We start from the raw sequence: 27,474 nt of genomic DNA on the forward strand, positions 1-27,474 counted from the left end.
CAACCCTATAAGTTGATGAGTAGGCTAACAAATTTCTTCTTCTTCTTCTTCTTCTTCTTCTTCTTCTTCTTCTTCTTCTTCTTCTTCTTCTTCTTCTTCTTCTCCTCCTCCTCCTCCTCCTCCTCCTCCTCCTCCTCCTCCTCCTCCTCCTCCATATAGCAGATGAGAGCCCTGAGGTTTGGAGTGTAGAGGGATGCCTAGTGAGTTCAGGGCAGAGGAGAGATTTGAAATGGAAACTTGACTGATTTGTAGCTTGGCCAGAAGATATTAAGAATGTGTGGGTGCCCTCCCTTAGGCTTTCCAGATGGTTATGAAATGTACCTCCCTTCATCCCTATTCATTATGACCATGCTGGCTTGTATTGATGGGAGTTACAGTCCAAAACATCTGAAGGGGACCAGGTTGTGGAAACTGGATTCAGGAAAGTTTGTGACACTTTGAGAATGTGTTTCCACCAGCTGTCTCCCCTCCTTTTCTTGATCACTAGCAGGCTCCTCCAAACCCACCCTTCTTGCCTGGCCGGCTGTACCAAGGTAACGTCCAACTTGGTGCCCTAACCTTAAATGAACTCTCTGGGTAAAGAGTTTCTGCGCACCACAAGCCTTCCGAAGGAATAACCACACCCAATACTAATTGGAAACAGAGGCAACTGCAGATTTTGCCAGCATGAGTCTCTGCTTCACTCAGTTGAGTGTTTCCAGCATGTGCCCTCCATAATAATAATAATATATACACTATACTGGGGTTGCCAACCATTTGGGGGGGCCTGCGGGGAATATTTGCAAGTGGGAGGAACTGTGGTGGGCATCACACGTACGCCACAGCCAAGCACATGCGGCAACCTATTCTGCTGCCTTGCAATACGGTACATCCTCACGTGCCTACAAACTCAGGGGAACATCTCACAAGCTGCCTCGCGGTGGTGTTTTTATAAAGGTGCGTGCATCCCAAGCAAACCAGGCTGATGACGCCATAATGCTGCCCTTGAGTATGTTGTTGTTGTTTAGTCGTTTAGTCGTGTCCGACTCTTTGTGACCCCATGGACCATAGCACGCCAGGCACTCCTGTCTTCCACTGCCTCCCGCAGTTTGGTCAGACTCATGCCCTCCATCTTTCCCAGCATCAGGGTCTTTTCCAGGGAGTCTTCTCTTCTCATGAGGTGGCCAAAGTATTGGAGCCTCAGCTTCACGATCTGTCCTTCCAGTGAGCACACAGGGCCGATTTCCTTCAGGATGGATAGGTATAATGACCATATAAAGTATAATGACCATATAAAGCCAAGTGGAAATGCTATTTAGCCGATAACGCGGGCCAAAAAAAAAAAAAAAGCCCACTTTGACCCTGAAGGGACATGCAGGGGCTTGTGGCATGTAGGAGGACTTGCCGCTGCACCTGCTGTCCCTTCATTACATGTGTGGTTTTATTTAATTTTTTAAATATAATTTTCATTTATATGTATTGCAACAATTATTCAATCATAGTTTTAACATTCCAAACTCCGACGCCCCTCCCCTCCTTTCTGTGGTTTCTTTACATTTCTTTTCACCTTCCTGCATACTCCAAAGGATCTCAACATATTCTTTTATATATCCATTCCCATATATATCCCATATATATTTTGAAACTGCAGGCTTTTACATTAATCCTACTAATGTCTTAATCCGTTTACAGTTCCTTTGTAAATACTCAATAAAGCATTTCCATTCCTTTTTTTTAATTGTTATCTTGATTTCTTATTCTCCCAGTAAGTTTTGCCATTTCTGTGTAGTAGTAGTAGTAATTTTATTTATACCCCGCCCATCCGGCTGGGTTTCCCCAGCTACTTTGGCCAGCTCCCAACAGAACACTAAAAACAGAATAAAACTTCAAACATTAAAAACTTCCCTAAACAGGGCTGCCTTCAGATGTCTTCTAAAAGTCAGGTAGTTGTTTATTTCCTTGACATCTGATGGGAGGGCATTCCACAGGACGGGTGCCGCTACCGAGAAGGCCCTCTGCCTGGTTCCCTGTAACCTCACTTCTCGCAGTGAGGGGACCGCCAGAAGGCCCTCGGAGCTGGACCTGTAGCCCATTAACTTCTGTATCCATTCTTCTCTCATTGGGACTTCTTCTTCCTTCCATTTTTAGGCAAATAGCATTATTGCAGCTGTGGTTGCAGCCCCTACATTACATGTGTGGCCTCCATCTGCCAACACCACACGTTGCTAGCAGAAGCTGGAGGCTGCATAAATAATAAGCTGTTTTAAAATGCTATTCTCTCTCAGCTTTCCTATACCCTGTGCATGGCCAGGGTAATAATTTTTAAAATATATATATATATTTTTATTGGTTTTTCCATGTTGTTGTTGTTTAGTCGTTTAGTTGTGTCCGACTCTTCGTGACCCCATGGACCGTAGCACGCCAGGCACTCCTGTCTTCCACAGCCTCCCGCAGTTTGGTCAAACTCATGTTCGTAGCTTCGAGAACACTGTCCAGCCATCTCGTCCTCTGTCGTCCCCTTCTCCTAGTGCCCTCAATCTTTCCCAACATCAGGGTCTTTTTCCATGTATACATCCTCTAACAATATTTCTCTAACAATTTTCCATATTCCAAATATGGACGAGGGTAAATGGCTGGAAACATTATATAAATGAGAGACTGGGGAAAGTAGGGAATGTTGAAGCAAAACACAAGCAGATACTTCTTTCCTACTCCTTAACATTTTTCACCTGGGCACAGCACTCTCCCTCAATTCCCCCTTTCTGCTTCTCTGATTGCAAAATGGTTCAAGCAAGGTTTGTTAGCAATCTGTCCAAACAAACATTTTAAATTTAAGAATGCTTACCGTCTGATTATTTGATTTATACAATTTATAAACTGCTTTTCACCTCAGTGTGATGCCAGAGTAGTGTCCGACACGAAAATAACAATGAAATAAAAACTAGGTAAAAATAGCAGTAGTAGTGCACAGAGACCTAAAACCCCAAAGAAAAATGAATCAAGCAACGCAGAGCCTCCGAGAAACATTGTGTTTTGATTCGGCCCATCAGTGATGTCATTGTCATGAGTGTTTCCAGGGGGAAGGAGTGGCACAGTTGGCACAACAATGACTCGAGAAAGCCCTGCCCGGTCCAGTGTCGCCATGCATCAAGTAACATTTCCCAGTGGTGGAAGAAGAAGAGCCCCTGTTGGGGCTGACAGTCCATCAAGTACCTAGCTTGCACCTTGTTCAGGGGGTTGTTATTAAAAGACCTGTAGCCCATTTAGATCCTGCAAAATAGCTTCAGTAGCACCTTTCCATGGGGTCACGAAGAGTCGGACACGACTAAACGACTAAACAACAACAACAACAACAACAGCACCTTAAAGACCAACTAAGTTTTTATTTTGGTATAAGCTTTCGTGTGCATGCACACTTCTTCAGATACCTATCTGCAAAATCGCTGTTGCATGTCCTCACACTGAAGCAGCAGGCAATCTGGTAGCAGCGTCTTTTCCTAGATCATCTTGAAGGGTAGCCCACATTGAGTGCTTTGCAGTAATCAAGGCGGGAGGTGAGTAGAGTTTCTTTTAAAATCAATTTTCAGACACAAAACAATGAAGAAATTCTTTCCCAAGTCAGTGTTGGCCGTGGCTGAGGTGTGAAACCCACATGTCCTCAGCACCAGAAGAGAAAAAGGCAATGAATGACTCCTGGGTGTGATGTGGGTATGACCTGACTTTGTCACTTGCTTGCCAGTGTAAGTTATTGCCCTTTCCCCCTCATCTGTCTGTGCGCTGATAAGGCCCCCATCACCTTCTTTGCTCTTACGTTGAGATGGTGTCTCCTTAGTCTTATCTGCTTCCATTCCCTCCCCTGTGGGAATGACGTAGGCAGCTCTTGGCATCTGCGCCTTAGCACTCTCCGAGAGGAATTTCTGACTAAGTCAGCAACAAAAGCACGTTCTCACAAAAGCCGTGTGTGTGTTTGTTTCAGCAGAAATCCCTTGTGCAGTGTGCAGAAGTAGCCAAGTTGGGTCTCCTCCGTTTGCTGCCGAAAGGTTAGAGCAGGCATCCCCAAACTGCGGTCCTCCAGATGTTTTGGCCTACAACTCCCATGATCCCTAGCTAACAGGACCAGTGGTCGGGGAAGATGGGAATTGTAGTCCAAAACATCTGGAGGGCCGAAGTTTGGGGATGCCTGGGTTAGAGCAAACAGTTCGAAACGGAAGAAAAGTGCTCTATAGTTAAATGGATATTGGCCTGAAATAAGAGTACCTGTGGAATTTTTAATTTAAATTTTAAAAAAAAACACCAGTTCTGTTCTTGGGTGGAATGAAATTGGGCTAGTACCAGAGGTTGCCATTGCTGGGCACTTGCCAAGTTGCCCACCCAACTGGGGCAGGTGGGCGGGCTGAGCAACAGCCTCTGCTTCTGTTGCCCCATTCCTCTGGGCGCCAATGCAGACTGAGTCCAAAGGAAGAGAGGACAAGCAAACGGGCACTGGCCACAGCAGCATGGAAGAGGTGAGCCCCTGTAGGGAGGGTTTCTACTGAGGGCACCTTGCCCAAGACGCTTCCCCTGCCAAAAAATAACCCAACCCCTGGAGCTATCGCTGAAATGAGGCACGCATTCTTTCTCGCCCTTCTGCTTGCACTGTGCCAGTTTGTCACACTCTGTGCAAAGCTCTTCCGTCCTCCAAGGAAAATCCAAACAGAATGAATGGAAAGCACCTGCTCCAGAGGAGCTACAGTTTGATCCTTTTCCAGGCAAGCAGTACAAAAGGCTTGCTTCAATTAGGAACCTCTTATCTGCCCATGAGTCAGACAGACAACCTCTAAAGCGTCAGAGTGCATTCCTAGAACTCTTACCCTTTGAAGACAATGTAAAATCCCCAGGCTCAGTTCGCATCTGTGCACCTCTTCTTCCTGCACTTCGGTTCCTTTGTTTATGAAATTGGAGTTAAATTTCTTATCAGCAGGACTGCAATGGGAAGCACGGGACTCCACCCATTAGTGTCCCACTCCTGCAGCCGATTGCTTTAAATGCTTATACTCCACCTTCTTTGGCTTGATGGTCTCTCAGCCCAGGGAGAGACCCAAATCCGCTTATGCAGATTGTTGCATAATGTGTTTTGGTCTTGCAGGTCACCTGGGCCACCCACAGCCCCACCTCCTTGAGCAGAGGCAGGGCAGGCTAGAGATGCTCACATCTCTAATACGAAGATGGATGGGGGGGGGTGTTTTCAGTTTCATTAATTTCATGAAATGTTAGTTGGTTCTTTGAAACGTGCTCATCCTCCACTGTTTGAATTTGAAGGAAACTATATTGGAGGCTTTATACTTGGACTGTTGACTGGTAGCTTGAATCGGTACCTTTGCCCAATATGGAAGGCATGGGGATTCCCTCCCTCTCTAAGGGTTGCATAGCAATCCTGGGGAAGCCAACATGTCAGCCTTCTGAAGTGCTCTCTCTGTAAGAGAATATAGGCCTCCTAGTGGCTGCCCTGGGACACGGGTGGCGCTGTGGTCCACACCACAGAGCCTAGGGGTTGCTGATCAGAAGGTCGGCGGTTCGAATCCCCGCAACGGGGTGAGCTTCCATTACTCAGTCCCAGCTCCTGCCCACCTAGGTGTTTGAAAGCACGTCAAAGTGCAAGTAGATAAATAGGTACCGCTCTGGCGGGAAGGTAAATGGCATTTTCATGCGCTGCTCTGGTTCACCAGAAGCGGCTTAGTTAGTCATGCTGGTCACACGGAAGCTGTACGCCGGCTCTCTCGGCCAATAATGCGAGATGAGAGCCACAACCCCAGAGTCGTCCGCGACTGGACCTAATGGTCAGGGGTCCCTTTACTATTTAGTGGCTGCCCAGCTGCTTACAACTGATCTACTCCACCGAAAAAGCTCAGCTGGAGGAGGGCACATGATGATCCAGACCTGTTTGATTCCCAGCATTGAACTGAGGGACATGTTTAAAGCTGCTGTGATTCTAGGTTAGTTTCATGGTTCTTTCTATCATTTCTTAGCATGGTTTTTGTTGGAGCAATGGATATATGTCAGGAGTGAATCCAATAGGACTTTAACATCAAGTTGATATCACCACAGCTGCATGTTCCTTACATTTTTAAGCATCCTTTGTTTTTAGGAGTCAAGACACACACATGTCCATTACAGTCTTTTCCAGGATTTTATATTTAGGAATTTGCTGCTTTCCACTGGCATACATAGCCCCTGATTCAGAATACCTTTAGATCCCCACAACAATATTTTTGTCTAAAGGCCTGAAGAGGTTACTGGGGGGCACATATTCTGGGTTCCAGTCTCCCTAGCAGCTTCTGAGATGTTGCAAGGGATCCTGAGCAGTGGATTGTATGGTGAATTCGCATTGCGCTGGCAAAATTCCTAAGGACTGAACCTGGCTGATCATCTCGAAACAGGAAGCCCTTGGTAGGGGTAGAGAATACTGCAAACATTTTACAAAGGAAAAGCAAATTGGAATTAGCAGATTGCAGTGAGGACAGAGCAGAAAGGTAGAAATTCTAGTAGCTAGAAAAATGGCCCGGAAATGCCAGAATAAGGACCCCTGGGTGCCACGATTCAAGTTTGGGACAAGAACTCTTTGGTGAGAGAACCCAAGCAGAGATTTAAAATTACAAAATATGCAGCAAAGTAAAGCATGGAAATATAGCCTATTGGACCTTTAAAATATACCCTTCTAAGTTCCTTCCAAAGTTTCCCTACATTTACTGTGTAAGAATAATGCAACGGTAAACCCTGCAAGGATCGGGCATGTTGCTGGTGTTGATTCTGCCTCTTCTTTGGATTTGAGTTCTTCTGTTACTGACATGCACCTATCAAATCTCTCTTGCGCACTGTCCTTCATAGCAGAGGAAGGAGCTACAGTATTTGAAAGTAAGCTTACCACTTGATGGATCTGAAACACCCTCCCCCACCCGCTGCAGTCAGACCGGGCTCTTGTTTTTTTTGGGCTTTCTTCCATTTCCTAGGACCCTTCTGAATGTGGATGTATTGAAATAAAGCACTGCGGTCAAGCAAGCAATGAATTTCAGGGGGAGTTCACATTTCCTTTGCCTCTGTAATGGATATCCAGTTGCAGAGACACACGTGTGTGTGTGTGTGTGTGTGTGTGTGTGTGTGTGTGTGTGTTTACGTCCCGGAAGAGCTGTTCTCTCATCTTTAACCGAAACCAAAATAGGCTGGAAGCACAATAAAGAGGAACTCCCTCCAACCCCTTTCCTTCTGGGAGGGTCTGATGGACCTGCTCTGTACCCTCTTGAACGTCTAAGCCTTCTCTTTAGTTGTGCTGGGGGAGACCCTGCCTCCTCATGCCCCCATCCCGAGTCTTGGTTGCAGAGTGGTGAGTCAGCTCCTTACTGCTGCATTTCTCAATTTGATTGCACCAACATCCTCTGAAACGCCTCTGGGCGGGACAAGGGAAAGAGGCTGCTTGACTTCTGCAGGTATCTGGGTCAGGACAGCAGGAAACCCAGACCTCCTCCTCCCCAGCAACAGGGAGGGTGACCTGTGTACACATGGCATGCACCATAAACTGCGTAGCCACCACATCATGGCTCTGCCCAGCCTCCATGTATCCATCGGAAGGTTAGTTGGGCTGTGAGTTATCTGGGCTACGCTTGGCAGGGGGAACTCCACTGGGCAATGATTTTGCACTTGTTCGGTATGTGTGTTGTGGTTGTTTTGCGCCTTCCTCTCTGGCCATTCTGCTGCTGCACTGCGCTGAGCTAAGCCACGGTTTGGTTTCATGTGACATGTGAACCAGGCCAGTATCTCATGTCTGTTGGTGGGTTGACCAACTCGGACTGGGGTGGCAGGGAGGGCAATAGACCTGTGTAATGGTATGCCCGAAGGAGCAACAGTGATTGAAAGACCTTGGAAAGCTTGGATATTAAGGAATTGGTGGATCAGAATTGATGAGAGGAAGTTCTTAGTTTTTGAGAGGGCTGTAGGTTGGGATCAATAGGCATTAGCAAACTTGTTTGGCCCTCCAGATGTTGCTGGACTACAACTCCCATCAGCCCCAGCAAGCATGGCCAGTGATCAGGAATGATGGGAGTTGTGGCTCAGCAACATCTGGAGGGCCAAAGGTTCCCGCTGTGGCTGCAGGTGGCATTTTTGCATTATGGCCTGGCCATGGTCATTCCATTTTGCCATGGCCATTCCACGGCAGCTTTCAAGTCACATGGGTTTCTCACACATGGGCAGGATGAGGGCACTGTTTAACCTCTGCACAGTTATTTGCTAATGCAAACATCTCCAGTCACTTAAGGGGAGACAGTCCAAACCAGGACAGATTTGACAGTCCAAACCAGAGTTTCCCAAAGCTGTGTTTGGACTACATTTCCCATCATCCCTTACCACTGGTCCTGCTAACTGGGGGTGATGGGAGTTGTAGTCCAAAATCAGCTGGATACCCGAGTTTGGGAAACCCTGGTCTAAACTGAACTGTAGTAGATTTAGTAGCTCAAGTACATGCAGAAAACAGTGGTGTACTGACCACTAGGGGGAGATACAAGCAGTGATTAAGAAATGAGGAAGGAAGAGAGAGAATCCGTCAAGGCTGTACTTGTTTATGCTGTGTGTTGGCTGAAAGGCCCAGTTTTTCATCAAGGAACTCAGAGTCCTGTACTGAGAAGTCTAAAATTCAGTAGCCTCAAAGCGAATAAAGCGAGTCAATAAAAACTGGTGCAGGCCTTACTCTTGTAGAGGCATTCTCGGCCTCTGTCCCAAACCCGGTATTTGAGGTTTCTCAGAGTAAGGTTTGGGGCAAAACTAAGCTTTATGTGATAGTGAGAGAGGCAGGGTAGGGCAGTGCAAATAGAGGTGACATGGGAAGGAGGTGGCCATATGGGAAATGGAAGCCATTGTATACAGTATGTGACTTGGAAGCAATGGCCTGCTTGCTTTGAAAAGTATACAGTGGTGCCTTGCTAGACGAATTTAATTGGTTCCAAGGGTCTATTCTTATAACGAAAAATTTGTCTAGAAAATCCCACAGGAATGCATTGAATTTTATTTTATTTTATTTTTTTGCCCATAGGAACGCATTAATTGAATTTCAGTGCATTCCTATGGGAAACCGCGATTTGCTAGACGAATTTTTCGTAAAACAAATTCGTCTAGCAAGGCAACCTCCTAGAAAAATCCTTTCTTTAAGCGAAATTTTCGTCTTATAGGGCGTTCGTTAAGCGAGGCACCACTGTATTTCCACTGAGGGCCAGCAGCTTGCTTTTTAATTTTTATTATAAAGTAAGTAAGTAAAGATTCTAAGGATCCAAAACTAGGCTGACATTGTGGCACAGTCTGACAGTCAACTGCTTACTCATTCCACATGGGTGTAGCCGGGGGGGGGATTGCCCCCCCCCCAAATCAATCAAGTAAATAAATAAAAATACTTAACTAACTGACAAATCGCATCACAGATAGTTTAGGTTCTTCCCACCTCCAAAATAAAGGTCCTGTTCCCCCCCCCAAAAAAAATCCTGGCTACACCCCTGTCACTCCATTAGATGACCAAAGTGGCCCAAAGAGGGAAATGAGGAATTGAATTGTTTTCACCTTTGTAGCGAACTCACTGCAAGTTTGGCTTGCACACTGCTCTAGAAGGCTGTCCAGCTTGCATCTGACTTGCTTACACATAGCATTTGGTCATGGAATGCTCTTTCAGTGGAATTTACCCACGGTGGCTTACAAGATTTTTTTTTTATAAAAAAAACATTTATAGATCTGAAACAATTTGTACAATTGCCATATAAATGGCAAAACAGCCATGTCCAAATGAAACCAGTCTTAAAAGTGTTAACAGTCATTCATCAGCCCATCCTGAGTGTTTCATAGGCTTGCAGCTACAGGTGGAAGGACTTGTTAGTCTAATTTTTTGAATATTAAATTCAATTCTCCACATTTCTGCAGAAATTTGCTATTTTTATATTTAAAAAAACCTCATAAAAATTCTTTAGCATTTTTGTATGAACTTCTCCTAATTTTTGCATGCACTTTTGTTGGAGAACTGAATTGCAAAATTTGGATAAGTGCAACTTTCGGAGGGTAGCTGTGTTTTGGTTCACATTTTGTTTCAGAAAGTGAGAGTTTGCTCACTGAATCACCCAGCCCTACTTGCAGGCTTGCTGTGAAGTTGCTTGGTGGACTTCCATGGGGAGGCAGTTCTTTAAAACAGGGGTTCCCAACAAAATTTTCTCGAGGACCCCTCATCGAGCCCCTATTGTGACAAGGACCCCCATTAATTCCTAATCCTAAAATTAAAAAGTGAGAGCCAAATTAAGAGTCTTTTTATATTTTATATTTATACGTTTTTTACAGTTACGATTTAGGTTCAATGGACACTGACAAGATCGGTTCGAGAGTCATTGACTTACTTGCTTGAACATCAAATGCATTATCTTCCTCTTCATCTGTAGGCCTTTGTCGTTTTAACGAACCACTTTTTAACCAACGGTCCAATTTTACCTACGCAAACTGTAGCTTCTGCAAAAAACGCTTTGTTTACAAACACTACTGTTTTGCAAAGAGGCAGCGCACGCCAGGGAGGAGGGAGGGGAATGGAGAAGACAGGGTACCTGCGCAGTAGCGCACAAATTAAGCCGACGCGCGCAAAGCATCTTGAGGAGGTGAGCGTTAGTAGAATGCGCGCGCTGCCTCTTTGCAAAACAGTAGTGTCTGTAAAGCGCCACCTAACGGCATACAGCAGAACTACTGCCTCTATCTAATTCTAGTTTTGCGCTAGACTCTGCTCATGCAGGAAGCGGCCAAAACAAAAAATCTGTTATCATACAAAATATATTTAATATATTTTTTATTCTAATAGCATCTTGCGGACCCCTCTGGCATAGCTTGCGGACCCCTGGGGGTCCCCGGACCACCTGTTGGGAACCACTGCTTTAAAACACGACACCACTGCCCAAAAGGCTCGAGCTGATCTTGTTGTATGGACAGAAGGAAGACTAAGCAGACCAGCTGGGCACAGCCAAGTCTGGAAATTCAATAGCCCAAAAATGGAAAACGAGCGAGGTCCCAACCGAAGGAGAATGGCAACTTAAGTTGACAGAATATGCGCAGCTTGCAGACTTAGCATATAGAATAAGAGAACAAGAAGAACATACATTTAGAGAAGATTGGAAAACATTTATTGGATATTTGTGTACAGCTGAAAACACTGGCAGCATTAAGATAAATTCAACAGTGTAAATAAGTTATGATGGGTGGAATAATGAAACAATGAATGGTATAAAAAAATTCTTCAGTAGCACCTTAAAGACCAACTAAGTTTTTATTTTGGTATGAGCTTTCGTGTGCATGCACATGGAAGCTCATACCAAAATAAAAACTTAGTTGGTCTTTAAGGTGCTACTGAAGGAATTTTTTTATTTTGCTTTGACTCAGACCAACACGGCTACCTACCTATAATGAATGGTATGGTTTCTGTTAAATATGCAGGGATTTGTGATATGTAAAATGAACCATGAAAACAGAAGAAGAGAAGTCATTGATATTTTAAGGATGTAAAAATGAGTATTTTAAATTGTAAAACAGAAAATTTAATATATATATATATATATATATATATATATATATACAAGTCTGGAAATTCTTTCCACCTCACAATAAAGCAGAGATCTCCCTTTGGCAGCTGCGGGAGATTGTGTGTCTTTTGCATGTTTGCATATCAAGAAGGCCATTTTCTGTTCTTCCTTGACATATGTCCTTTTCTCCTCTTGCAGTTTCGAGGTGGAGAATGGCCCGTCACCTGGGCGCAGCCCGCTGGATCCCCAGGCCAGCCCAGGTCTGGTGCTTCACCCCAGCTTTCCACAGAGCCAGAGGCGGGAGTCCTTCCTGTACCGCTCGGACAGCGACTATGACATGTCTCCAAAGACCATGTCACGCAACTCATCCATCGCCAGTGAAGCGTGAGTTCTCCTCCGTTCTTGGAAGGGCTGCGTGCCCAAGTGCAAGCATATTCTCACCCTAAAGCGACAAACTGAAGAGGGGTTGTGGCTTAGTGACAGAACCCGTGCTTTGCATGCAGACATCCCCAGGCTCAGTCTCTTGGCATCTTCAGGTAGTGTTTACCTAATCGGAAACCTTGGAGAGCCACTGCCAGTCTGTGTAGATTGTACTGAACGGATAGATCGAAGGCAGCTTCTTATCTTCCTGCTCGTAACCCTGTCTGGCAGCAGCACAGCTAGCAGTAGGGTCTCCAGGCAGGTCTGGGGGTGTCCCTTGTCTGAAATCCTGCTGCTGGTCAGGGTAAGACATTGCTGATCTAGGTCGCCCAGTAGCCTGGCCCTGTACAAGACTAGGTTCCAAGTTGCCAGATGCTTAGGCCCAGGTGCAAGAGAGTACCTTTCAGGAGGGCTGAAAGCTCCCAGGCATGTTGAACAGTAAAGGGCCCTTTGTCAGATGGAGGATTTGCCTGTTGCAGCACAGGGTCCTCCTGCCCTTCACCTGCAGGGTAATAACTTAACTGCTGGGCTGAAGATAGTGCAACCAAATCCTATCTGCATGCCTGTGCAGGATTTATGACAGGTAGGATGAAAGACACAAGAGCAGCCAAGTTTTAAACTACCCAGTTTTCTAAAATGGTGATGGGCTGGTAGCAATGTCCAGAATATAGATTGGAATCTCATTAACAAGCCTTTTGCTCCATCTTCATTAAAAGTATGTGGCTTCTTCTTCTACTCAGCAAAAAGATCCCTTAGGCTTGAATTTTCATTTGCTATACATTATCTAAGCCTTCTGCCAGGGAGAGTTTTGGAGTGTGGGGTTTGAGTTTTGCTGTGCTCTGTCATCCCTTCCCCACAAGTCACCTGTACTCGTGTTTTTTTTATCCTTCACAGACATACTGAAGACCTGATAGTGACACCATTTGCCCAGGTATGTCCCAGGTCCCTGTGCGTGCTTAGGTGAGAAAAGTCAGCTTGTCACAGTTGTGTGCTCTGAAAAATTCCTGCCACAATACCTTCTTTAGGCTCCCCAAATTAAAAAGTAGCTTAAGCTTTGAAGCTTTATTTTTTCAGGCTGAAGGTTAAGCAAAAACAAAACGAAAATAAAGCAGGGAGGGGTGATGCTCAAGAATATCTTTTTCGCCCCCCCCTTTTCTTGTTTGTTCCTTCGTTTAACATTCAGCTTGATGAGGGGGTTCTAGTGAATTCAGATTCTTGCATGCTAATTCGTACTTTGCAGTTCATTGAGCTTTGCTATTTTCCTTAAAGTGTAAGAACACCCAACAATTTATTGTTACAATGATTAGCAGTGCTTCTTTTCTTTTAAATAAAAAAAGGTGCTGGTACTCACCATGAAGTTTTTACAGTAAGTGCCACGCTTTAAACATTTGGTGGGGAAAGGCTACAGGTACTACATACCGCTGAGTACCCCCAGGAAAAAAAGCACTGGGATTAGCACATATTTTCTTTCCCGCACAAATACAGAAACAAAGAATATGACTTCATGGTGTAAGCGGGGCGGGATGTAAATTTTATTTTACCCACTTCTGAAAGCTTTTAAACAGGCCAAAATACTGAGTTGCAAATTCGCATCCTAATATTGCATGCAGATGTTTAAGCCCTCATCTCTTCAACAGAGACCAAATCAAACCAGACACTGGGGCTGGGGTAGCGGATGCTACTCTCTCAATTTTATATCTCTCTCTGGTCCACCTATGGAGATGATGAATAGGAAATGAAGCAGGAAGACCAAGTTTTCTTTTCTCCTTGTCCTATTCTCTTATCTGCGGTGCAAATAGTTTAAAAGAGTTCTTCATAATTTGAAGAAATCCTTTTGCCATGCTCCTCGGTACAAGGAGCCATGCACCTTTCTGTTTGGGTACAGAAAGCACTTCCCTACCAGCCCACATTTTTGGCCTCTGGTACTTCCTGGTGAGAGTCAGCCTCAATTTTGTAATTCATCCCACCCCGCTTGTTGTTCTGGGGTCTTCTGTTGGCTGCAAAGAGCAGCTTCATAGCCCTAATGCTCTGTGCCCATTGGCTTCCTATAGGTCCTGGCAAGCTTGAGGAGCGTACGTAATAATTTCTCCATCCTGGCAAACGTTCCTACGCCGACATCCAACAAGTAAGTGTGTGCCAGTTCTGGGGTGTCCAAGAAACACCTAGATGTTACTTGTTTGCAGTTTTAGTTCTTGTTTGGTGCATCAGGCCAGGTGGCACTTGCTGTGCTCAGCTGGATCTTTTCTCTTCCACCACCAACCTACTCCCAAAGACTGCGCCTAGTTTGCTCAGTCCCCTTGTGGAGGGGCTAGAGAAAAAGAGGGAAACGCTGTGTTGCATCCAAACATTACAGCTGACTGTACCCTGCACTGAGATTATGCATTGATAAATGGCAAGTTAAAATATTTTAAATGAAATCTCCAGGTTCAGAGGCTGTGTTCCCCTCAATGCCATATGCTGGAAAAGCCGAGTCAGCAAAGTTTGGGAGGAGGCGAGAACTGCTTCCCACCAAGTCTGGTTTAGTGTTAAATCAGCTTCTGGCTATTCCTGGAGTTTTTAACTCTGAAATGCCTGTACCCCAGGAACTCAGCTTTTATTTTGCGGTGGGGTATACCTTCTTGGTGCCCCAGTCCAGGCCTTGTAGTTGACGCCCTTCTGTTCCTTAAGAGCTGGAGCCTGAGCAGATGCTGTAATTGCACATAAGTCTCTGTATTTATTTTCCCTTGCCTGCCTCTCCTCCCTTCCTCCCAGAACTACCGTACTGTAGGGGTTTAATTAATAAATTACGTTTCCGAGCACAATTCAAAGTGTTGGTGCTGACCTTTTAAGCCCTAAATGGCCTCGGTCCAGGAAACCCAGCCAGATGGGCGGGGTATAAATAAAAAATTATTATTATTATTATTAATATTATTATTATTATTAATGCCAGAGGCAAAGTCCAGAGTCATAGAGTATAAAGCAAGAATGAAAGCCAGCCTCATTCAGACATGCACAATGCATGCAAACCAATATAACTAAACACATACCATCTGCCCTGCTTCAGCTAAGGTAACACCAATGTTACCAATGTATTTGTAGTCAGTTTTATGGCAATTGATTCTCCAGTTATTCTCCTGGTACAGCAGGCTAAGCTGTATCTTCCTCCTAGCAGACATGCAGTTATACCAGGGGTCAGCAAACTACAGTCCCCGGGCCAGATCAGGCCCACCTGGGTCCTAAATCCAGCCTGTGAAGCCGGAACCCGGCGTGAAGCCGAGATTCCCGGCAATGGCAATGGAAGAGGCCAAGCGGTGGCGGCTCTGCCACTCAAAACGCTGTGCCTGGTTTACCTCAGCGGTGTCTGATTGGCAGAGACGTCCCCACACCGCGCTGAGGTAAACCAGGTGTGGTGTTTGATTGGTTAGAGCTGCCGCTGCTCGGCCTCTTCCTCCCGTCGCCGCTGCCACCCTGGTGCTCCTGTGGGCCAGAGAGCAGAGCGGACGAGCTTGCTCTGCCTACCCACTAGAAGCAGAAGCAGCGGTGGTGGCGGCGGCAGCGGCAGTCCCTGGGAAAGTAAGCGCAGCGGCTGGGGGTGGGGAGGAGGACTACTTCCCCCCCTCGCCTCTTCTTCCAGCTCTCCCCCCCCCAGTGCCGCTTCTCTGGCCCGCCACAAGGTCTGAGGGACAGTGGACCAGCCCGCTGCTAAACAAATTTGCCAACCCCTGAGTTAAACTAAAGAGGTAGGAGGCCTTGGTCCCTCAGAGATCAACTGAGACCAGGTTGCTGCTCCCTTCACATCCCACTTAAAACCACTCACATTTCCATCTCAGTGGGTTGGAATGGATTTTGGGTCCCACAGTATCTCCCAAGTTCATTTGCTGCCTGCAAACTTGCAGAGGTGATGTCTCAAGTGGCCAGGGGGGTGGGGTGGGGGGACACGTGCCAGAAAGGGTGCTGCCTGAACCTGATCATCTACCTTTTCTCTCTTCTGTTCCCCTTAGGAGGTCTCCCATGGGCAGCCAGCCAACTGTTTGCAGAGCCACGCTCTCAGGTAAGAGGCTGCTTAGTGTCTAGTACCAAGAGGGTTCTGGTTCTGGAGGAGCAAACAAGGGAACACACACAGAGCCAGCCTCATAGGCCTGGCATCAGGTTTCGGGATCCATGAAAAGTTTAGTGGGTTCCTGCTCCCTCTCCAAGATCTGCAGCTTGCACGATATATCATATAAATTGTCCCTCAAAGGTCTGGACATGCGTAGAAGCAACTTCCGGTGCAGGCACCACCCAATTTCCGGTGCCCAGACATGGGTAGCACGGCACTGGAAGTCGCTTCTACGCATGTCCGGACATGCGTAGAAGCAACTTCCGGTGCCGCTCTGCCCAATTTCCGGTGCCCAGGCATGGGCGGAGCGGCACCGGAAGAAGCGACTTCCGGTGCCATGCTACCCATGTCTGGGCACCGGAAATCGGGCGGTGCCAGGACCCAAAATGGAGCCTCCCTGGCAGGTAGGAAATCCGGGGGATTTACGGGGTTTTTTTCCAATCCGGGCTGCCAGCGGGAAACGGTTTAAAAACGGGAGACTTGGCAGCTATGCCCATTTTCTGCAGTCCCAGGCAGGCAGTGAAAAGAAAAAATCTATCAGGCCCCTGGTGATTTCCGATAGATGACTGGCAGGTCATAGGCTTTGAGACCTTTGGGGGCTTCAGTTGTTTAAAAGAATATAATAAGAAAGAAGAAAACCTCTCTGGGCCAGTGCTGCCTGCCCTGAATATCCTAATATCCTATGCCTGCCCTCAATATCCCTTGGCAATGTGTTCCCTAAGCTATCTGCAGGTGAGGCAAGAGGAACAGAGCTGGCCAAGGGTGAACTTCATGCTTCTCCGTCACTTAAACCTGACGGGCTGTTTTCTTACCCCACTTCTCTTGCAGAAGAAACATACCAGCAGATGGCCAAAGAGACCTTGGAAGAGCTAGACTGGTGCCTTGACCAGCTGGAGACCATTCAGACGTACCGCTCTGTTAGTGAGATGGCATCCAACAAGGTAGGGCTCAGAGCTTGCTTGGCCTGTTCTATGGCTGCCACCCTGGCTTCCAGAATGGTGCCAGCGCCTCCCTTTGCTGCAGCGTGCAGTGCCCTTGTTCTGTGTTTCCATTGGTCAGTCATGCCCACTTGCACAATACTCCATTCCATCAGTGGCGGAGCTTCATGCGGAGTGCAGGCGGGGGCGGGGCTGGCGCGCGTCCCGGGGGTGGAGTGCGCCGCCTGCGTCGGTGTGGCGTGCATACTGGGGGCGTGGCGCACCGCCCGCATGGGCGTGGCACATTGCCTGCATGGGCGTGACGTGCATTCTGGGGGTGTGGCGCGCCGCCTGCAGGGACATGGTGTGCGTTTTGGGGGCGGGGACAGCCGCGATGGCACCCTACCGGGATCGTGCTGCCGGGGACGGCGCACTCTCATCACCCCCCTCTTCCTACACCCCTGCATTCCATTCCCTCTCCCACATGGTTTTCAGTTTCCCTCCCCACTGCAACGGTCAGCCAGCATTCCAAGCCCACTGAGCATGCTCAGTCCTCGCCGGGCTGTTTTGATGCCTCTTGAAGGGTTTTTTTTCCTGAAACCCCACCCCCCCGACACACACACACAAATTTGTACTTCTGCAAACTTTGGAGTCACCCCATGCTTGCTGATACCTCCTTCTTCTGTGGTTATATGGTTCTCTTTTAGCTACTTAAGAATTGGCACCCAGAGAACTAAGTTGATGCGTGCTTTTCTCTGTCCCAGCTCATAACACTCACATCCATCTCTGTAGGTATAAAATAGGTGATGCCTTTTTTCCCCTGTTGCCTTTGGTTGCCTCAATGCTCTAGGGGCCTGGCTGCCCTGGGGGCCAGGATCTGCATGCTCTCAGCCCTGCATCTTTATGGGATCGCATTTGGGAACAAAAAGGGCAAAATTCTTGGGTCAAATTGGCAGCCGCAGTTGATCTAGTTGAGCACAATTCATACTGCCTGGGGGCAGATTAAGAGCAGGTCTGTCCCAGGAAAGCCCCCTCCAGAAATTTCTCTGAGGACTATGAGATTTTTTTAAAAAAAAAAAATCCACTGGAATAATTGTATTCTGCAGGCCAAATCAGACATACGTAGCGCGCGCGCACACACACACACACACACACCTACCCGTCTTGGTCCTTAAATTGCAATGTAATAAATTTCAGTCTTATTTATTAAGATGTTCATATCTGTACTGTACAGGGCAGTTCACAAATGATAAAGCTATAGCTATGGATGGGGAGAGATGGAATCATACATTAGCAACTGTTGACATGCAAAAAGGTTTCTGCCTCTGGTTTGTGCACGGCATAGTTCTTTGTTTCCTGGGCCACAAGAACTATTATGCTGCTCCTGCTATTTGAGTCTTTGCTGAGTAGGGCAGATATGGTTTTAAAGACTGTTGCGAAGTGCTACATCAAAGTGCAGGAGCCGGGAGACTCTCACTTGGGGGAGATCATTCTAAGGCGATTTGCAGGGCAGGGAAATGCAAAGTGGAGAGCTGCTTTGCTAAGAAATTGACAGATGCTGCTTTGCAGGATACATCCTACAGGAGAAATGTGGTCGTTTCTAGATACAAACGGATGAATCCAGATGAGTGAGCTCATAGTCTGGTGTGTGTGTGTGTGTGTGTGTGTGTGTGTGTGTGTGTGTGTTTAGTTGTGTGTTTGCTTTATGTTTCGAGATAATCGGCCTGTGAATCCCTGCTGCAATTGGTGTACTCTCCCTTTTAGCTATATCTCGTATTGTCTTTTGTGAAACTCCGGATTATGTACACAGAATTCCCAGGATGTCTCTCATCCAAGCATTAACCAAACCCACCTGTTTAGCTACAACAAATCCACTATGCCATGCGCCTTTTATATATTCCCAAAGGTCTGTTCTCCCCAAGGCCCCACTCCTTTTCTCTTTGCCACTTCCTGTCTTAAGAAGTTTGTGCTTGCGATTGAACAATCTGAAATTATTTGCGAAAAGGGCTGATCCGGATGCCAAACACATGTGGGGTGTGAGAGATGGAGGACACAAGAACAGCATATATCTGTGTTTTTCTCTCCAACCCCACTGGATCTGCTGGCTCCTTAATGTGTGTGTGTGTTGGGGGGGTGTTATAGCATTGGGGATTAACGTTAAAACCCTCTCCTGTATCACCACTTTCCCATCTTCAGAGCAGTCTCATTCGTTCACACCTTCTTCCCTCATGGAGTCCCTGGCAGCATGTGTAATGGCTGGACCAAGGCCTGCTGAGGTTCTTCAATTTGGTGATCTCATGTGCCTTCAGACTGTTGCCCTGGGACTGAAGTGTGCAGTCATGCAGTAATTAGCAAAATGAAAACCTTATGAGATCCTAATAGCAGATCACTCGAGTCAGGTCTGGTTTGGTCATAGTTTACCCTGTTGTGCAGCAGGCTTCAGCATGGACCTCTGAAGAGTCGCCGCTGGCCGGACGAGGGGAGGAGAGTCTCGAGCTGGCTGCTTGACACAGAATTTCAGCTTTCCAGCAATGCTGCTTCTTTTGTAAGAAGAGGAGCTAGAGGAGCATTTGTGGTGTTGTTGCTGCTGCTGCTGTTTTGTTTTGTTTTGTTTTAAAGTTAGAAGTTAAATTGGTTGACACAGAAGGTGCCTGCTGGAATCTTCTTGGGAGGAAAAGGTCCCCTCCGCTGACCCTGAATACCAGTTGCTAGCCATCACAAGAGGGAAGAATGGAAGTCCTGCCTGCAGGCTTCCGATAGGCATCTGGCCAGCTACTGTGAGAGAGGATGCTGAACTAGATCCAGCAGCTTCTTGTATTCTTAATGAGAGAGTGGCAGTGCACTCATGTCCTGTTTGTAGGCTAGATCCAGCTTGATCTAGCAGGGCTCATTTTATAGCAGACATGTTCAATTGGTCGACCGTGATCGACAGGTAGATCTCCTGGTAGATCGCGGGATCCTTATCGATCATGGGCTTAGAATAACTTCTGAATTAATTCCCCCCCTCGCCCTCCTCGCTCTGTCCCTCCATCACGTCTAGTGGCTGGAGTTTGTTGTTTTCTCATTGCAATGCGGAATACGTTGATCGACTTTAGCGCTGCGTGCGTTTGTTATTTGCGGAGTGTGAGATGAGCGAAGTTTGTCATTCTCCCTTAAGAAAAGCCTAACAACTTTGGTCTCCCCAAGAAAAGTTCAAAAAGCTTTGCTCTCCCCCCCCCCCCAAAAAAAGCTCAACAATTCTGGTCAATCCTCAATGACAATTGGTAGATCACTGCCAGTTTTTGTACACTGGGAGCAGATCTCAGTCTCTTGGGAGTTGGACGGGCCTGTCTTATAGGATTCTCTGATTAAGAGGACTCTGGCAATCTTACTGCTTTATATGGCAAGTTAGGATACCGCCCTGTGAGCCACTATTTCTCAGCCTCAGGCTCCAGTTTGTTGATAATAATGGTAACCTAACTTAATATGACTGTTGCAAGAACAACTGAGAGACGATGCGTGGCAAAATCTTCGACGAACATTTCAAAAATGCACTATAAATGCAAAGTATTATTATTACTTGCAAGTAATCACCCCAGCCTGACATTTGAAGTGTCAGCTTTTTCAGGCAATGCTCCTCCTTATGTCCATCTAGGCACTGGTCAGAACTTTTTGGAAAGTTCCCCATCACAGCTCCCATTTGTTTTAGTGTAGCTTATGCAAGGAGTGTTTCAGAGGTGAGAGGTGAGCTCCAAGAATCCCTCACAGTGTTGCACAGACGGTGCCAATTCACAACCCCCCTGATCTGAGAGTTATTTCCCAGCATTCTTTTTGTGAAATTGCAGTGAATTCTAGGTGTCCCTCATGTATAGTAAGTAAAGGGACCCCTGACCATTAGGTCCAGTCGTGACCGACTCTGGGGTTGCGGCACTCATCTCGCTCTATAGGCCGACGGTGTACAGCTTCCAGGTCATGTGGCCAGCATGACAAAGCCGCTTCTGGCAAACCAGAGCAGCACACGGAAACACCGTTTACCTTCTCGCTGCAATGGTACCTATTTATCTACTTGCACTTTGACGTGCTTTCGAACTGCTAGGTTGGCAGGAGCTGGGACCGAGAATGGGAGCTCACCCTGTTGCAGGAATTCAAACCACCAACCTTCTGATCGGCAAGCCCTAGGCTCTGGTTTAACCCACAGCGCCACCATGGTGCAATTGCTTGGGGCAGCAAAAATGTTTGGAATGGCCATGCTTCAGGAAGTAAAGCTGCGTAGGTTTCGTGTCCTCCTTCCACAGAGAGATGCATGCCTGTGCTTAAGTGAACCAGCATTTATTCTAGCTGGTATGTTTATGTTGAAAATGGGTCACAGTCTGCTCACCTAAAGCTCTGGATACCTTACAAGAGGTTGTTTTCCCCTGAAAAGAGCAAGGGAGAGAGCTAGCAAAGAGGGTGTTGAGGGACTGGGTAACGTTTCAACCAGCCTTTTCTGAAAGGGGAGCAGGTTTGCCGTTAAAGTGTACCTTCTGCCCACTTTATGGCAATGGGTGTATGCAATCATGTTTTGTATTCATGGCACATAGCAGCGGATCTGTGTAGGCTGAGCTGGGGTCTTTCCATCCTTGTGCTCAGATTGTCCTGCTCCAGCAGTGAGAAGGGAGAGCAGAATGTCCCTCTGAAGGGTCTCTTGTCCTGCCTCCGTGTTTTTTATGCTGCCATGTCTAGAACGTGGAGCCCCAAGGGCAGGGTGCCCTCGAGTTGTGGGTTGCAGGAGGCCTAATGCTGAAAGCAAAGGCACTCAAACATAGCTCAGGTGTATGAACAGAAAAATTAGAATGCCCACCGCTAGCATTGGGGGTGGGGGTGGGTGCTCTTGGGATATGTGCATGCGAGCAAGGAGCGAGAACACATTCACCCCTGCAGGTATTTCTTCTATCCCATAATAGCCCTTCAGGCAGTCTCCTGGTCCTGCACCAACTTCACTTTCCCAGGTGTGTTTGCAAGGGAGGGGCAGTGTTTTATGCACTTGGGATTTCCTTCCCTCCCAAACACACAAAAATGCTGGGACAGCTGCCTAGATATATAGGAAGCAAAACCAAGGTTGAAAGCTAGAAGTCTGGTTGTCAGGAGGTTTTGACACGCTTAACCAGAATAGGTCTGGATGGTTGTGTGAATGCAACATGACAGAGTGGAGAAGCTGGTAAAACAGGCTGTTGCTGCGACTGGACCTAGTGCTCTTAGCTTTTCCCTCCCTCCTCCCCCCTCCCATCCCCACCAGGGCAGTTTTCTTAAGTCCCTCACCTTTCTCAAAGCTTGAGATAAAACTGCTACGAGCCATGAATGTCAGACTGAGGTGTCAGCTCTCCGAGAGAGTCCGTGTGTTTTCCTTTCTGCCTCGTTTCCTCCTCCTCCTCCACCACCACCGTGCGAAGCAGAGCTGGGTTACCCGGTCACCTTCCGTGGAGTCTTCCGCCAAGCCCGCCAGGCGTTCTCTGTTGCTGCTGCAGAGGAGGGGAGGCTAGAGCTTCAGAAGCTTTTCTCCTTTCGAGGCCCGGACCTTCCTCTCGCTTCTCTCTTGCCCGGTTTGTTTAGCCAGCTCTTTCTGAGGTGCTCCTTTAGTAACCACCTCCCCCCTCCTCCCCCCCTCTTCCCTCATTTCACTTCCACTCCCCCCCCAGCCGCCGCCTCTCTCTCATTGCCACCTGACATCATTTCCCATCTACCCAGTGCTGCAGTGAGAGAAGAGCGCGCACACACTCACACACAAACGCCAAGCTGGGGATGCAGCTGAGGCTGAGGCCGTGCAAGGAGGTTCCGTCTCCGTGGTGACCGCTGCCCTCGCGCCCGGGAGGAGGAGGTGAGGAGGACGTGCCTCCTAGCAATGCAGCTCCTGCCTTGTTAACTGGATGGCTGCCATGTGGTACCCAGAAGCGGCTGGGAATCTCCAGCCGGCTCCACCTGGAAGAGACCGTTCCTCTTTGCAGTGACTCCGCCTGCTGCCTTCTTCACGAGCGGCTGGACTTTTTTTTTCTTTGCCTCTGCCTCCTGTGCACCGAAGAGAGGGGCTGTGTGTTTTGCTCGTAGCCGGAGCAGCATTGCACTGTGGGTATTTCCTTCCTCATCCGCAGTACAGCCAGAGACGGTGGGGTTTCCTCAGGCTTTGGCCTGCCTTGCCCACCTCCCCGATCCACGGTCCCCTTCTGGGGGCATCAGTGAGGAGCAGCAGAGATGTGAGGGTCCTTGTGCAGGGCGGGTTGGCCAGCAAGAGCCATGCCAGGCCCCAACCCGCTCATGGAAGGAACAGCTCTGTGGGATTAACCCCTTCCTTTCCTACCAACACCAAGGAAAGGGGGCGCCACAGATCGGCCGCTCACCTGGAAAGAGGGAAGACCACGTCGGTGGGTAACCCAGAGAGCTTCTGCCGCCCACTGGCGGAGAACGGAAGATGCCCTTAGTGGATTTTTTCTGTGAGACCTGTGCGAAACCATGGCTGGTTGGCTGGTGGGACCAGGTAATCTGCATATACCTGGGGGGGTGTGGGGGGTGTGGAGGGATGAAATTGGGGGAAGTATGTCTTTTTGTGGGGGTGGGGTGGGGGAGAGAACTTTTCGATGGACAATATCTGATACCCCACCACCACACGGGCAACTGGGGTGGCTTGCTGAGGCAGGTTTAAGGGCGACCAAGAGACGTCTGGTAGCCAGAGCTTTGTTGCCTGCATAATGTTGCTAAGAGTAGCGGGAGAAATGCCTGAATGCCGGAAGGCTCCTAATGCAGTGTGCATCCTGGCAAGGTCAGAAATGGGCATGACTAGTTGGGAGTGCTGCTTGCAACAGCCCGGTCCCGGGAGCGTGGAGTACTGTGTCTGCCAAGAGATATTGGAGGGGGCCTGTGTCCTTCCTGCCTGCCTACAATGTCAACATTCGGGCTGTCGCTACTTCTGTACTGTCCGTTCTCCCCGTGGCTAGAGAGATGTGCAGCCATGGTAGACTCTGATGCTCTGATTTTGTGAGCCTTGGAAGAGAGACCTTACACCATGTGTCTGCTGCCCTGTGTCTATATGTGTCGCATGGACCAACTCAATGGAGCTGTGCATGGCCAGCTACCCTGTCTCTGGAACATGGGATTTTGGGTGGTGCCTCCTTGTGAGTGTGTGGGTCTGTGGAATTGCAGGCGCTTACGGGACTCTTGTCAGTTTTGTTTATTTCAGGTTATGCAGCTTTTTAGAAACACTGCCTTGCCCCGCAGAATTGTGGATATTTTTTCAGGACTGCGTGTCAAGTGTGCTTGTAGAGGTCACAAGGAATATTGGTGTGCATGGATGCTGTTCGTTTCCCCTGGCTTGATTGACTTACTCACTTTCGCTGGATGTGAATTTCAGACAGTGTCTTTTCTTGCCTTTGTGCCTTGGAAATAGAGTGTGTGCACTTTGCACAGGGGCTTGTGCGTAGGTTCCGAGAGGTAGCCCCTTACGTGACGAAAGCTGTTGGTCTTTGGGGGTTGAATGTCATTGTGCTTTTGTAGAGGTCACCCTAAGAATGGCGTTTGAGTCTAGGAAGGAGGCTGTGTGGCTTTGAGTTACCTGCACAGGTGCCTCAGGGGAGCCAAAGGTTGTCAATGGAATTGTGTGCTTTCATGAGATGTGGCTATGTTGAGGAGCCTTGCTGGGATGGTGGGTCTGCATGAGAATGCACCTTGCCAGAAATCTGTATGCATGTGTGCACACGTGTAAACTTGGGTAGAAGTGTTTGCTAAACTGCAGTTCACATGTGTACCATTTTATGGGTGGTGGCAGAAGACACTACAGTACTTCGTTTCTCCTTGCGATAAGTCACCTGATGTAGGTCAACTTCTTATTGGTTGGCCATTGGGCCCCTGAAGCTACAAGGGGGACTTGCTCAAGCCCATGGCTAAGCTACAGTTTGAATGCTAGCCCTCCAGACCATCCAGGAGCCAACACTGGCCTTCACTGGGGCCTTTTTAATTCCCATTTTCCCTTGTCTTTACAATGGCAGCTGCTGCAGGAAGGAGGTAAGATAGTGGAGAGCAAACAGAGCTTTGATGTAAACAAGCCTGCTAGGATATCTCAGTCGGTAGAGCATGAGACTCTTGAACTTAAGAGTTTTGGGTTCTATCCCCACGTTGGGCAAAAAGACCCCTGGATTGCAGGGAGTTGGACTAGATAGCCCTCAGGGGCCCTTCCAACTTTACAGTTCTGTGAAGCCAGTGTGGTAGGGAATGCTGTTAGAGTGGGCAGATCCCAATACACAGACGAAGAGCCCATAGCCCTCCTGGTCACAAGGTGACTGACTGCTGGCCAGTGTTAGGAACTCAAGTATATAAACTAATTCCCAAATGGCACCATAAACCTAGGTTATGGTCGCCACAACAGGATGTCTAGGTGCCTTTTTTGGAGTGGATTTGTTATTATTATTATTATTATTCATTTCATTTCTATACCACTTCATATTTCAAAGGAAAAAAAATCTCAGAAGTGGTTTAAAAAGGTAAAGGGGCCCCTGACAATCAGGTCCATCGTGTCCGACTCTGGAGTTGCGGCGCACATCTCGCTCTATAGGCCGAGGGAGCCGGCGTTTGTCCGCAGATTGCTTCTGGGTCATGTGGCCAGCATGACAAAGCTGCTTCTGGCGAACCGGAGCAGCGCACGGAAACGCCGTTTACCTTCCCGCCGGAGCGGTCCCTATTTATCTACTTGCACTTTGATGTGCTTTCGAACTGCTAGGTTGGCAGGAGCTGGGACCGAGCAACGGGAGCTCACCCCGTTGCAGGGATTCGAACCGCTGACCTTCTGATCAGCAAGCCCTAGACTCTGTGGTTTAACCCACAGCGCCACCTCAATCCAGAATAAAACAAATTCAAGCTTTAAAGAAAACATTTCCGATTCTTCTCTAAGTGACATTTTTATTCCCCCATATTTATTTATCTACTGAATTAATATAGCTGCCCCATAGCCACTGGCGGAGGAAGAGGTGTGCAGGGGGAGTGCACCGCCCCCAACAGATGATCCCGGCTGGGTGCCATCGCGGCTCCCCTCCCCACCCACCCGCGCTGGGCACCCTGCCCCCAGGATGCGCACCAGCCCCGCCCCCGCCTGCTCTTCGCGCCCCCCCCCCCGGTGCTGGAGCATGAAGCTTCACCACTGCCCATAGCAGAACTCTAGGAAGCCAGTGTCGTCTAGTGATTAGAGTGTCGGACTAATAACTGGGAGATCAGGGTTCAAATCCCCACTCAGTCATGAAACTCACTGGGTGACCATGGACCAGTCACAGCCTCTTAACCTCCCTCACATGGTCATTGTAGGGATTAATTGAGGAAGAGGGTGAACCATATACTCTTCGAAGAAGAAAAAAAAGGTGGGATATAAATGCAATAAATATGCCCTTCTGCTTAGATGTCAGTTGCCAACCTGACATCCAGAGATCTCCATGTGGTCACAATTGAACCTGTGCCAGTTGCAAAATATGCCTGGCTAATTTCTAACACTGCTACTGGCCACAGGTTGCCCATCGCTGCCTAATTGGGCATCAGTTCTTGTTTGCTTCAGATGAATTGCTCATGGCGAATATCCCACCCCCCAACAAAAACTCCCGCTCCTCTTGAGTCACAATGATTAGGGGTTCAGGCTCTCAGGAGGAAAAAACCAAGACCTCCCCTTAGATCTGGTGCTCTATTGACACCAAAATAAGAATCCAATAGAGCATGGCAAGTTTTATGGCCTGGTTTCAGCAGTGCTCAGTTCTTTCAAGAAATTAAAAACAGTGTCTTTTTTAAGACGGCAAGTGTGAAGGTGTCCCCTGCCATTCTGTGGTAGCTGAAACATTCAACAAAACAGTGGTACCTCTGGTTAAGAACTTAATTCATTCTGGAGGTCCGTTCTTAACCTGAAACTGTTCTTAACCTGAGGTACCACTTCAGCTAATGGGGCCTCCCGCTGCCACCGCACTGCCGGAGCACAATTTCTGTTCTCATCCTGAAGCAAAGTTCTTAACCTGAGGTACTATTTCTGGGTTATTTCTACTTCCATTTCTACTACTATTTCTACTTCCACCCTCTAAGCCAGTGATGGCAAACCTATGACACGCGTGTCAGACGTGACATGCAGAACCCTCACTGCTGGCACGCGCCCCATCGGCCCATTCACACTGTTGTTGTTGTTTCCCCCCCATTTGTTCTCCCACTCCTCCTACAGCTTGTCTCCGCTAGAGCTTGTCTCCGCTACAGCTTGTCTCCACTGTTAAAACCCGGATCCTTTTTTTTTGTTGTTGTTGCTAGTAGTCAGAGATTGGTTTTTAACCCTTTATGTGCTGTTTTTTCTGGTGCTTTGACAGACTATGATTGGGTGTAACAGCGTTCGTTTTTTTAACCCGTTCTGTGCTGGCTTTTTTGGCGCTTTGGCAGACTATGTTGGTGCTGCGTGTTAGTTCCAGCAAAGGTATTATTTGTCATTTATTTCTGTTCTCTTCCCCCCCCCAAAAAAAGCGCAGCAGCTTTGGGGCACCCACCCCAAAAAAGCAAAGCAACTTTT

General features: G+C 47.8%; 1 protein-coding gene across 4 annotated transcripts in view; it reads left to right on the forward strand.

Moving 5' to 3' along the window:
* PDE4A (phosphodiesterase 4A) overlaps positions 1 to 27,474 on the forward strand; it is a 282,707-nt gene that overhangs the window by 202,755 nt on the left and 52,478 nt on the right. For 3 of the 4 annotated variants that reach the window (XM_035141219.3, XM_035141222.3, XM_035141224.3), the window contains exons 2-6: positions 11,736 to 11,921; positions 12,852 to 12,888; positions 14,009 to 14,082; positions 15,938 to 15,987; positions 16,864 to 16,976. In XM_035141219.3, the coding sequence (XP_034997110.3) occupies positions 11,736 to 11,921; positions 12,852 to 12,888; positions 14,009 to 14,082; positions 15,938 to 15,987; positions 16,864 to 16,976 (460 nt within the window). Of the gene's footprint in view, positions 1 to 7,333; positions 7,582 to 11,735; positions 11,922 to 12,851; positions 12,889 to 14,008; positions 14,083 to 15,937; positions 15,988 to 16,863; positions 16,977 to 27,474 lie in introns of those variants that run through there. The other variant, XM_088658689.1, reaches the window with a different exon arrangement.

This window comes from Zootoca vivipara, chromosome 15 (genome assembly GCF_965207765.1).
Source record: "Zootoca vivipara chromosome 15, rZooViv2.hap1.1, whole genome shotgun sequence".
Taxonomy (NCBI): domain Eukaryota; kingdom Metazoa; phylum Chordata; class Lepidosauria; order Squamata; family Lacertidae; genus Zootoca; species Zootoca vivipara.